General features: G+C 46.3%; 1 protein-coding gene across 1 annotated transcript in view; it reads left to right on the forward strand.

Annotated features, from left to right (window-relative positions):
- TMEM132C (transmembrane protein 132C) overlaps positions 1–13,354 on the forward strand; it is a 293,156-nt gene that overhangs the window by 86,219 nt on the left and 193,583 nt on the right. The window contains exon 2 of the mRNA XM_034791295.1: positions 1,396–2,284. Coding sequence (XP_034647186.1) covers positions 1,396–2,284 — 889 coding nt within the window. The remainder of the gene's footprint in view (positions 1–1,395; positions 2,285–13,354) is intronic.

A 13,354-nucleotide genomic window follows, 5' to 3' on the forward strand; every position in this document is an offset into this window, starting at 1 on the left:
CGGGCAGGTAGTGACCAAAAGCTCATTGATTACTTTTTGGAATTTTTTTTCTTAAGAAATGGTGGTTTCAGGCTGATTTCTAGTAGATATATTTCTGCACTGGAATTTGCATCCTTGTTTGGAGGCTCATCAGATATGTGAGGGATTAAACAGCCGTGGAGAATTAGCTACCCTTTCTCCATCTAGGCCAGGGTAGAGTTGTCAATGTGTGTTTCTCCAGTGAAGCAAACTCCTCTCCTGTGATGTCAGTGTATCATAGTTCAACTTGATGATATTTTGATGTATCTTCATCATGTTGCGTCAAAAGCACTTTTGCAGTGAGGTGCTGCCATTTGGTGAACCCTGAAAATAGTTGGGGAGAAGCAGTGTGTCTGGGATATGAGATCACCTTAAGGAAACTGAGGTTGTCCCAGAAAACAGGATGGATGGCCACCTTACAAGGCACATCGGTGACAAACATTGCAATCAGTCAGGGAAGCAGTGTAGTTCAGGAACTCATGTGTGTTTTTTTTTTTTTTTTTTTTTAATCCTGGCTTCCACACAGACTTCATCGGTGGCCCTGGGCAAAAGTCACTGAACTGTTCTGCTTCCGTTTCCCCATCTGTAAATTGGAGGTAATGATGAGTGTTATGAGGATTAATTAGTGGATGTACAGCAGGGGTGGCCACATGCGGCTCTTCAGAAGTTAATATCCGGCTCATTGTATAGGCACCGACTCCGGGGCTGGAACTACAGGCGCCAACTTTCCAATGTGCCGGGGGGTGCTCACTGCTCAACCCCTGGCTCTGCCACAGGCCCTGCCCCCACTCCACCCCTTCCCACCCCCTCCCCTGAGCCTGCCGTGCCCTCACTCCTCCCCCTCCCTATCAGAGCCTCCTGCAATCCACGAAACAGCTGATCGGGAGGGAGGGGGAGGCGCTGATCGGCGGGGCTGCCGGTGGGCGAGAGTCGCTGGGAGCGGGTTGGGGGGAGAGTTGGTGGTGGTGGTAGCCTGCTGACTTATTACTATGGCTCTTTGGCAATGTACATTGGTAAAATCTGCCTCCTTCCCAGGCTCAGGTTGGCCAACCCTGATGTACAGCGTTGAATTAAGTTAAATCTAGACAAATGTATCATGCTGAAGACCCCTCTGTGTGTGTGTGTATATATTTTATGTTGAAATAATGTATAAATACAGGGCAGGATTAATGCCTGTATTTTCTGCCATGCATGTGACATACTGAGGAATCCAGCGTTTAACTGTAATAATTTTTCTATCACAACTGATTGAACAATAATGTGGCAGGTGGCTCCATTAGAGTCAAGAGAAACCTGTTATTTTGAACCAATAAATTGCTTTTGGCCTAATCCATGAAGCTCCAGGTTACTAACTTTTTGTATTATTATTATTAATAGTGACAGATTGTCGAGGGAGCTTGGACAATATACAGAGATTTTCTTCTTTACCAACATATCTACCTGTGAGCTATCGGATCTTCAGTGCTGAGACTTCCTTTTTTCTTAAAGAAGCCAATCAGGATTTCATGAGAAACTCCAGTTTGCAATCCCGGGTGGAGTCCTTTTTTCCATATAAAGCCAAGAGGCCACCTGTATTAAATGCCAGCTATGGACCTTTTTCCGTTGAACAAGCAGTGCCCCATGACCTACTGTTAACCTCAAACTTTTTTGGATCCACCAGCAAGTTTACTTTTAACTGGAGACTTAAAGCCTGCATCATGAGCGACAAAATTTACCTAAGCAAGCCCAAAGTCCAGATCCTGTTCTACGTTGTGGGCAGGGACTGGGATGACTACAGTACCACGGAGAGGCTGCCTTGCCTGCGGGTGTTTGCCTTCCGCGAGACGAGGGAAGTCCGAGGCAGCTGCCGGCTGAAGGGGGATCTGGGATTGTGCGTGGCCGAGCTGGAACTCCTGCTGAGCTGGTTTAACCCCCCCACGGTGGTGTCCGGCCGCAAGAAAGCGACGGATCAGTCTGAAGGGAGCCCTGTGGAACTGTACTACACCATCCAGCCGGGGGACGAGACTGGGGAGTGCACCACTGAGGATGTGCGGAAGGGGAATGCCATCCGGCCAGGGAAAGATGGTACGGACGAGACCATGTCCCACTTGCAGAGGATTGGCTCTGTGAGCCTCTATCGAGCCCCGGAGAGTTCTCAGCTGACAGAGCTGAGGCTGGACAGTAATGTTGTCATCTGGCTGCCATCGAAGCCGGTCAAGCAAGGAGAAGTTGTGAATGTCTTTGTGACTCTCGCTAACAATTCCACGGTGGAACAGTTCGTACTGAGGTACGGTAGGTTGGTTTTGCCTCTGTTTCTCCATCAGTAGCAAACGCTTATGTAAAGGGGGAGTAGCCTAAGCTAGTGTGTGGGGTGGACTCCTATTTACAACTGCCCCCTAATTGCAACCCGCTTCTCATCTCTTCACCCCCCAACTCCATAGACAGAGAGGACATTAAAGAAATCCTCGCTGGCATTCCACACCCTTAAAACACACCAAGGTTCTAGAATGAGTGCCCGATTCACAAGAGGGGTGCTGCCTACAGTGGCCATGGTTGTGGAATGATGGACAGTCATGCATCACAGTAGCTGAAACAAGCATCCTGTCAAAATTATACTCCTGGACTTTTAATGCGTAGTAGCAGGATCCACATGGCCAGTTGGGGCATAGAGTGTGACTCTACAGCACATTAGATTGGTGATTTAATGAGTGGCAAGACAGCATTTAGGCAAGTTCTTAGAATCCGTCTTCTCCCCCCCTACCCCCTTTCTTTCCCCCCTGCCCCTTCCCCACCCCCCTCCGTCCCCTCAGGCACAACATTTAAATGTAGCAAAACATCTGGCATGGCAAACTTCATATACTTGCCTTTGATGCAAATGACATAACACAGCTTTGCCTTCCCACACAATGGTTTTGTCATGAGAACTTCAAGGGAATGGCTCCATCTTTTACTTGTTTAAGCAGCAGTTTTTTGGGCTGCACACTTGCCTGTTTGTTTGGTCTTAATTTAATATGTTTGATGTTGCTATTGATTTTAAGGGACGTTAAGTTCATTATTTGGGAAAGGAACGGCAAAGGCAGTACATAGGAACATAAGCATTGCCATAGTGGATCAGAACAAAAGTCAATGTGTTTCCTTCCTATTTGATATGTTAGCAATTTTCCTACCAACCAGATGACAATCTTTTGAGGGTGAAAAAGACCGACAGACTAACTAATCCCCAAAATATTTGATGGATCTCCTTTCCTGTTACCAGGCATTACGTTTAAGAGAAATTTCAATAGTGATAAGCAACAATTGTTCTTTTAAAGCTTCAAGCAGCCAGGGTATGCCGTAGATTTCTGCACATGAAAGTGTTTATGTCTAAGGCTCATATGAATTAGATGAATACATAGTTGACAACTGCTGACAAGAATAGCCTGTAGGGAAGGAAGTGTCGCTTGGAAGATAAAAGGCTCTTATTAAAACAGGGGAATTTTAGGAATCCCGGAAGCGTTCTGATATTTGCAGCTTTGGTTTAGTTGGTGAGATAATCTGCAGGCTACCTGTTTACTGAGTGGAACCTCTGAGTTAGAAGAAGCTTCTTCCTCTCTTTGCTGCTTTTTTATTTAAAATCATTATTCACAAACAGTGAAGACAAGATGTGTTCTTAGAACAAGCATAGCTGTGATGAAAGAAGAAATCCAAAGGAGACAAATCTGGTGTGTTATTTCTGCGTGGGCAGGGATATCCCTTTGAAATATGTGTGTCGCTGCCTTTTATCTCCCTGAAAAGTGAGTTAGAGATAGACGCCCTCATTGAAATCTGATGATATACGTCTTCGCTCGGAAAGGATTCAGATTGTCTGGGCGTGGATGCTGTTTATGTGCTCAGTGGTGTAATAGCCAGAAATGGAAAGAGCAGACATCAGACGTTGCCTGTTCTACCCGCTGTAATGGACAAAACTGGTGGTTGTTGATGATTTTCAGAACAGGTTGTACTTAAAGCTGGCGAATTTTTTTCAGATACATCTTTTTCCCCCACAGAAGAATGCAGATGCAGGTTGACCGAAACATTTGGCAAATTTGAGTCGAATTTGCCAAATTATTTTGATTGGTGGTGGTGGGGATTTCAAAAAAAATCTTCGGACACTGAACTGAAAACTCAGTGATTTTCACAGCTCTAGTTATACTGGGTTTTTTTCTTATAAGGTGAATAATCATATATGTCCAATATCCATCTTACTAACGTACTAACACACAGGTGAGCTGGATTGGTTCCCAGAAATGAATTTGTCAGTGCTCTGCTGAGGCTCAAAGCCTTGGCAAGAGCTGACCACTGGTCTTCCAGCATCACACCCACCATCAGAATTTATAACCTGCAAATTTGGTTGGCCCGGGTGCCTGTGAGTTCTGGCATGTGAGCAGTATCGTCAGGAAGTGGATCCATGGATGGAACTGAGGGACCCAGGTGAGCCCACTGGCTCTGGGGCACAAGGCAGAGGCAGGTTGGCCTGGGCCATTAGAGCTGGACTGCTCAAAGGATGAGCCAGTGGATGAGGGTAGAACAGGGAAAGTCCTTGTGGTGTTTCAGGTCCTGCAGCATCCTATGGAATGCAGAGTTAAGTTGCTCGGGAAGGGAAGGGCAGCCCAGAGAGCTCTTGGTTAGACCTCCTGTCTAGCTTGGGCCCAGACTCAGTGATGTGGAGGGAGTTGAGGCAGGCCGATATCTGCAAGGGGTGGCACCTTGGGAGCCGGGGAGCGACGCTACCCTGTGTTCTTTCTCCAGCCTGCAGGACGCCAAATCCAGGTGGGAGGAGAAACAGCTGTCCAAGCCACTCTTCTACTCAGTGGAGACTGCAGGCTGGTGGGGCTGAAGGAATTGCTCCATACAGTTATTTTTGTTCAGGTGTCAGGTGGAAGCATGGGGTAGCTACAGGAGAGTAGCCCTATGGAAGGGCTCAGGGCCTTGTCTTAGCCCCTCATAGAACACCAGAATATGAAGTGACAGGTGATATTCACTGGCAGAAAATAATGTGGCACTATCTCCTGAGGCATAAACTATGTGGCCCAGTCTGTCGGCTGCTAAGATTTCTCTCTCTTTTGTTTACTGAATGGCAGGTGAGGCCAGGTTCGACTCTGTTATGCAGGTGTAAATCCATTGACTTCAGTAGTGGTACGTGGCTGTATCTGAGAGGAGAGTTTGGCCCATCCCTCTATGGGCTGCCTGTCTTTTAAAAAAAGAAACGCGGAAAATGGCCAGTGTGTATGTTAAGGCTGCCTACAGGCTGCTTTAACCTTCTCTGTGGCCATTTGCCTGGTGACGTAGATGGCTGTACATGGGTTCCTGCCAAAGCAAACCCTACATCCTATGACATGCATTCACATTCAATGATCCTAAAGAAACACACGCTGCATGTTTGTCCCTGGGCATGGTGAATTTGTTTATTTCCTGCTTTTTTTTTTGTATGTTGTTCACTGAGTTTTTCACCCAGCACTGAGGCAAACGGTGTGTGATCATTGCTGGATGGGGGGCGGGGGGGGAATAGCCACAAATCTTCTCTGGCAAAAGTAAAGTAAATTGGTCTAAATGACCTAATCGCCACAAATCACTGGAAATGAAACTGTTCTTAAATTGTATCTTAATTCAGAATCCTGTTACTGTATTTGTAAATTTATCAACCCAAGAATGGCGATACAGTCAAAGAAAATGACTAATGTGGCATGGAGTGAAGTATATTATGGATGGTAATACATGAACGTGATAGGAATGCTGCTCAACTATACAGAGAGCTTCCCTTCCCGCACAAGCCCCTTTTTGTACTTAACGAGCCCATTGTGAAATCATTAAAGAGCATCACTGATAGCAGATCAAGGTGCTATTCACAGCTCTGCCACTGAACAGTCGGATGACCTTGGGCAAGTCACTTATTAGCTCCATGCCTCGATATCCCTGTCTGTAAAATGGGGTTGTATTGCTTCCTTACCTTTCAGGCGGTTGTGAGGCTTAGTTCATTCATGTTCCCAAAACACTTTGCGCTCCTCTGATGGAAAGTTGTTCCAAGAATGCAAAGTATTTGCAGTAATAATACCACCAGGAAAGACTTGGTGAGAGGAGCAGAAGAAATAATTGAATGAAAAGATAGACTCACCTGTCAGTCCATGCACTCCTGCAGAGGGAAAAGAGACAGAGCCACAAAAAGAGAAATGAGTCACACCTAATGCTGACTGTTAGTAAGGAAAATTCTTGGTTCCTCTAGCTGTTGAGATAACATTGTGGCCATGGGAGATAAGCAGAGTATCTGTTGTATCTCTTTACATAGGTAATCCACCTGTAACAGCATAAGCTATCCCCGGAAAGGCCAGAGTGTAGCATTAACCCGCATCTCATTGCTCTTCCACTTGCTTTCTGGGGCTGGTGTAAATCGACATAGCAGGGTTGACTCCCACACAGCTATCCCGACTGACACCGACGGAAGGTTTGTGTTGATCTTTCTATCTGCAAGCCTTTGTGTGAGCAGTCGCTGGGTGTATTGCATGCAGGGCCGGCTCTAGGCACCAGCATTCCAAGCACGTGCTTGGGGCAGCCTTTTCAAGGGGCAGCATTTGGGCCCTTTGCGGGTGGCACTTTTCAAGGGGCAGCACTCCTTTCTTCCCTTCCCCCCCCCCCAGTTTTTTGTTTGCTTGAGGTGGCAAAAAACCTGGCGCCAGCCCTGATTGTATACAAGGAGTAGATTGAGAAGTCCTTAGAGCATGGACCTTTTCTTCTCCGTGCTTGTAAATTTACAGCACTCTGCAAACAGAAAAAAATCATACCAGCAAAAAGAAGGCTATTCTAAGGAGATTAACTGTAAAAATGTACAAGTGTTTGTGTGTGCTCCGGCTAGGGAATTTGGACGCTCTATTTTTATCTGTGGTGTTGGGACTTGGGCAGCCGAATCATAGAATATCAGGGTTGGAAGGGACCTCAGGAGATCATCTAGTCCAGCCCCCTTCTCAAAGCAGGACCAATCCCCTGTTAGGTTGCTTTGAAAATCTTAGCCTGTGTATGGTGGTGGTTTTGTTCTATAGCTCTAAATACTCTTCCAATGTCTGCACTATTAAAGGGTCCTTCCATCTGTTTTTCATCGTGTGTGGTGCCACATTTGATCTGGCAGAGGCTAAACAGCAGCGGGCCAAAGCATTAAAGCTAGGAACATTAGTGTTTTGAGCTACCTTGCTAGGCAGCAGCTAATCTCTAACTTGCTGTCGAAGGTGCTGAAGGACCGGCTAACCCGCTTTACAGAAGGCACTGAGCAGGATAAGTATATGGAAAGGAGATGAAGTTATCTGCCCTGATTAGAAAAACTTGACTGGTTCTTTCCCACTCAAGATGGTTAATTACGGGTCTTTCAGGTGGAATGAAAGTTGCACTGAAGGGTTGCAGTGTTATTGAATTACCTGTTTCCAGCAAACAAGTCAACACAGGACAATGGATAATTAGCAGTGATAATAAATCTACAGATTGGAAGAGGGATGAAGGATAAATGCAGTGAGGAAAGCTATTAAACAGATCAGCCGAGGCAGCTTTGTATGTCAGTTCCTAATGAGTATTGACAGCACTGCTGTATCACAATGCTGCTGGCGTTATTAATAGCTAAAAACCTACACACACACTAGCACTGAAGTGTGGCTGTAATCCGAAATGCCGTATGAGTTGAATTTGTTGTATATTTTGAAGTAACTTGAAATTCTGGGGTGAATTATCCGAACCCACTAAACAAAAATTGGTTTCCTGAAGTGGAATCTTTTGGAATCTAAAACCAAAAGCCTCCCGCTTCCCCATACACAGCCTACTTTAATCTCTCTTAATTTGAAATACAACATGGCACAGAGAGGGATGGGAGGGCGGGGGAAAGAGTTCTCTTTTGTGTGCCCATGTGTGTTTTCAGATGTGAATCACATCAAAACATTTTCCTGTTCACATGCAGCACTTAAATATTTAAAAGTGATTTCACTATTGTTATGAAACATCGAAGCATAAAAGCAATTCAATCCACATCTGGAGAGAAAAGAGCTTGAAGCCTTAGGACTTGCTTCCATCGCCTTTATTATTTCATGTTCCATTTTCAATTGTAAAGGTGATCTTGACTTCCATATTCCAGACCCACAGCTTTAGCTATTATGCAAAAGTGAAAAGAAAACTGACATGACCTCTGAAAACGAAGTTTCCTTTTGCTCTGGAATTAGACCTTCTCTTTAGATTTGCATTCTGTGTTCCGAGGAACAAAGAGACGTCTTTCCCTGGTGCCTGGCTAACTCTTAGGAATAGTCTACGCTAGAAGCACTACAGTTGTAGCATGTTTGGTGGGCAAACTACAGCCTGCGGGCCACATCCGGCCCGTGGGATCATCCTGCCCGGCCCCTGAGCTCCTGGCCCGGGAGGCTAGCCCCTGGCCCTTCCCCTGCTGTTCTCCCTCCACAGCCTCAGCTTGCTCCGGCGCCGGCGCAATGCTCTGGGTGGCGGAGCAGCGAGCTCCTGGGGCAGCGCAACTGCAGAGCCGGGGCCTGACCCAGTGCTCTGTGCTACACGGCTCCCTGTCTTGGTGCAGCCGCACCGCCAGCCACCGGTGCTCCAGGCAGCGCAGTAAGGGAGCAGGGGGGGGTTGGATATTGGGCAGGGGAGTTCGGGGGGTGGGCAGAGGCTGGGGGTGTGGATAGGGGTCGGGGGGGTCAGAGGGCAGGGAACGGAGTTGAATGGGAGCAGGGTCTCAGGAGTCGGTCAGGAAGGAGAGGAGGGGTTGGATGGGGCAGCGGGAGGCAGTCAGGGGTGGGGTGTCTGGGGGTGGTCAGGGAGAAGGGGTGGTTGGATGGGGCAGGGGTCCCACAGTCAGGAAGGAGAGGGGGGTTGGATGGGGTGGCGGGGGGAAATTAGGGGTGGGGGAAAATTAGGGGCCGGGGGGCAGTTAGGGGCAGGGATCTGGAGGCGGTCAGAGAGATGGGGTGGTCAGGAAGGAGAGGGGGGCTTGGATGGGGTGGGGGGTCCGGAGGCAGGGGATGGAGAGCGGGGGTGGTGGTGGAGGGGCAGGGGTCTCCAAAGAACGGGGCGGTTGGATGGGGCAGGAGTCTGGGGGGCTAACAGGAGGCGAGAAGTGGGGGGGGGGGTCGATGCGGGCAGGGGGCGGGCCACCCCTGGCTGTTTGGGGAGGCACAGCCTCCCCTAACCAGCCTCCATACAATTTCAGAAACCCGATGCGGCCCTCAGGCCAAAAAATTTTCCAGCCCCTGTTCTACCGGCATAATAAATCCACCTCATGAGAGGCCATAGCTATGTTGGCAGGAGAAACTCTCCCGCCGATGTACCACACTGGTGCTTAGGTCTCTGTAACTTTCATCACTTGGGGTGGCTTATTCGTACCACTGAGCAACGTGAGTTATACCAAAGTAAGTGGTAGTGTAGACACGGCCTTACTGTATAAGAAATGTTTTGTGTTGCATGTAGGGAGGGACCCTCTATCACATACACCCTGAGCAATGAAAAGGGATAGTGTGAGCTGCCATTTGTTCCAATTTTGGGGGCATCCTCTCTCCATTCAAACTTCCATTGTAAACAGATACCATGAAGCAATGTAGCACTTTCAACAGGAGTTACCTAAGTCACTCAAAACGAGGTTATGCATACAAAGAGAAGATATTGGAAGAACTTTATTGCTTAAAGTTATTAAGCAAAGCCGGAAGATTATAATAGTTCGATCAACGTTCAAGATGGTCCCCTGAGAGGATCTTGTGTGTGTGTGTGAGCCTGTGATCAAAGTCTCTTAGGAGCTAAGTGGGCTCTGAACTGGTCCAAGTGAAGTCCAAGAGAGTCTTTCTATTGACTTCTTGGGGCATTGGATCAGGCCCATAAAGTATGCACTGTGCCAGAGTCAGTGGGTTAGGTCCGTTTTCCCTGTGTCCCTTGCAAAACCTGGCCAGGTATATGATTTATTGCTTCTGGGGTCATGTAGAAGTATGTGTATATTTCATTGTTCAGTGTCCAGTACAATGGAGCCCTGATCAATGATTGGGGGATCTGAATAATGGGCCTGGAGTCAAGAATCCTGGGTCCTATTCCCAGCTCTGCTGCTGTCCTGCTGTGTGGTCTTGAGCAAGTCACTTCACCTCTCTGTGTCTGTGTTTCACATCCCCCTGCGTTTGTCTGCCTTGTCTATTGGGACAGGGAGTGTCTCTCACTATGCATACGGTGCCCAGCCCAACGAGGCCTGGGTCTTGGCTTGCGTTTCTAAGCACTTCCATAATATAATAACAAACACACAAGCATTGTTAAAGGTTTGAGATTGGCACTTGCAAGAGTGGCAAAGTGCAGTATGAGCCACCTTGCGAATGCTTTGTTTGTCATAAATGGGAAGATTTCCCCAAGATGATCGTGTAGCTAAAAATTAATAGCAGCCAGGTGCATTCATCTTTTATATGCTGGTTTGAGAAACAATAGGAATACAAGCTATTGAAATTCTAGCCAATTATAACATTTACTAAAGGACATTAAAGAAAAATCCATTTAGTCCCAATGTAATAAGTATCTCATAATCTTTTTTTTAACCAAGCATTTGTAACATAAAAAAAAAGTATTTTCAAAGAGAGCACGTTAATGTCACGTTGAAAGGAACAATATCACACTCCAATTAGTTTAATTTCATTAGCCATTAGCAAATACTTCAGATAGACTTTACAGTGTATTATATCTTTAGACAGAGCGAAAGAGGAGATGGGCCTAGACTGACAAGAAGGATTATATCATCAGAGCAAGAACAGAGGTGACGAGCTCGAGTTTAAATTGGCCCTGTCTTATTACTGCAGTCAATGATAAGCAAAAAGGGACTGATTCCTATTAAAAAAATTAGGGCCTCTAGAAAAGTAAAACACAAGGGGTCTCTCCCACTGCTCTGTTCCCTTCTCCCCACCTCCATGAATCTTTAGAAAGCAGTCTGGCTGAGATGCACTCTGATCAGTGCTATTTTCATCCTCCCCAGCCCTGGTTATAATCTAATCTGTTAATACTAAGAACGAAGCACAGTCTTGTTGTTAGAATGCAAGGCTGGGAGTCCTGGATTCTATTCCTAGCTCTAGCACCAGCTTGCTGCGTGAACATGGCCAATTGCTGAAGCACAACTTTACGACCAGCGACCTCGATCTAGCACATCTGGGGCCTGATTTTCTGAGATGGTGAGCACCTGTAGCTACCACTGGAGTCAGGTGGAGCTGTGAGTGCTGAGCACCTTGGAAAATAGGCCCTGGTGCCCCAAGCTGAGAATCCAAAATTAGACTCCTCTCACTTTGAACATGTTGCCCTTAACCATTCTGTGCCTCAGTTAGTTCACCTGTACAATGGGGATAAGAATACCTGCTACACAGGAGCAATGTGAGGCCTAGCCAGTCAGTTGTAAAGTTCTGTACACTATAAAGAATAGTTGATACCATAATTCATTCTCCAATTTAACTAAATGGGTTTCTGATCAAGCTTAAATCCCTGCATAAATGGAGTATAAACAAGCCATCAATACAATATAAAGGAGTCTGGACTAGTGGCTTATGCGTTGAGCTTGGGGCTCCCATGTGAAAAGCCTCCCCCACCCCCACCATCTATTAATGGGAAAGGTGGAGGGAAAAAAAACAGTAGTTTTGCTGTGACAGTTTAATTCTCTTGAGCTAAGCCAGAAAACTGCTTAGCACAGATGGACGATTCGCTGGGATCTGAAATTTTGGTTTAATACACCTCTACCTCGATATAACGCTGTCCTCGGGAGCCAAAAAATCTTACCGCATTATAGGTGAAACTGCGTTATATCGAACTTGCTTTGATCCACCGGAGTACACAGCCCCACCCCCCCGGAGCACTGCTTTACCGCGTTGTATCCGAATTTGTGTTCTATCGGGTTGCGTTATATCGAGGTAGCGATGTATTTAGCATTTCTGAGTGGACAGCAGAGTTTCAGGAATGCTATATGTGTGTGGCACCATCCTAGAACCACCTCCTTAAGTAGCATTTGCCCCCTCTAATTTCAGTGAAGTGCTGAAGTCGGGTTTTTTTGTTGGTGTGGTTTATTTTTTTATTTTTTTTTTGGCTTCTTTTCCAAATATGTTGCTGCGCATGTTGTTAAATGTACAGCGGCGCCCTCGGCTTTTTCCATTCTGTTTAGAGACATGGCTCTGAGGTACAGTATGCCTCCTGCTACTTACTGCTCTGCCTGACCTTTCCAAAAGCCGGTGGAGACGCAAGGCTGCTTCAAGATGAGATAAGGCACTTGAACTTATTGTCTGTTTAGACTTTTAGCTGCGCGTACAACTTGAGTTACAACCATTAATTGAACTCGTGATTATTTGCCTAATTAGACACAATCGTGGCTGGTTAAGGGTCCATTCATTATAACCCTTTATCCCCCAACAGTGGAGAGGGAAACCTCATACCGCTGGGAGTAGATTTTAGTTTAACAAAGATGAAGCTTGCTGGCTGTCTAAAAAGCTTGTGCTCTGATGCATTAAAGAACCCCATGGGAATCTTCAGTGTGATAATCTGACAAGCTGTTGGGTTCCAGGACTACTGTAAACAGGCGGGTGTTCAAGCCTGTAGGTTTGAATGGAAATTAGTATCCTGAGAAAAACTGGTGTCAAAAGGCTTTAAATTCCAGTTTCTCTGTGAAAGATGCACAACCCCGGGATAGCTACCAAGTGGCTACTGACAGCAGGGGTATTGGCAAGTAACCACTCCCGATTCTTTCAGAGCTCCAAGAGCCGAAATCGAGTGTGATGGAGCTCTAAAATCTGGTGGTGTGAATCTTTCATGTGGCAGTCTTTACTGGGGCTTGTGGAGGAGCATAGGAATTGCCAGATTGGGTCAGTCCATCTAGTCCAGAGCACGATCACTGAAACTGGTCAGTACCTGGAGCTTCAGAAGAAGGTGTGAGAAACCTTGTAGTGGGCAATCGTGGAATAACTGCCCTCCAAGGAATGTTTCATCCCATGCAACAGTTGGTTTAATCCAAGGCAAGAGGGTTTAAATCCCTTCCAAAACTCTGTTTCCTGTTTTAGTATTTGCTATTCTGATTCTGGATATTCTGATTATCACTGAAAGTGTCCAGTCCTTTTTTTGAATCTGCTAAACTTTTGGCCTCAGTGATATTTTGTGACAGTGTTTTCCACAGCCCATTTTGTCAGAACCTCGGGTCTTCAGGTTTATGTTGTGCATTTTTTCCCCATCTATAGTCAGATATAGTTATATATCAGGATCTCTATCCAGATCTAGAGAGAGACATACAAGTTACTGGGCTCAATACAGAAGTAACTGGTTGAAATTCTACGACCTGTTATACGGGGGGTCAGATTAAAAAGGACCATTAAATCAT

The sequence above is a fragment of the Trachemys scripta genome, chromosome 15, assembly GCF_013100865.1.
Source record: "Trachemys scripta elegans isolate TJP31775 chromosome 15, CAS_Tse_1.0, whole genome shotgun sequence".
NCBI classification, from domain to species: domain Eukaryota; kingdom Metazoa; phylum Chordata; order Testudines; family Emydidae; genus Trachemys; species Trachemys scripta.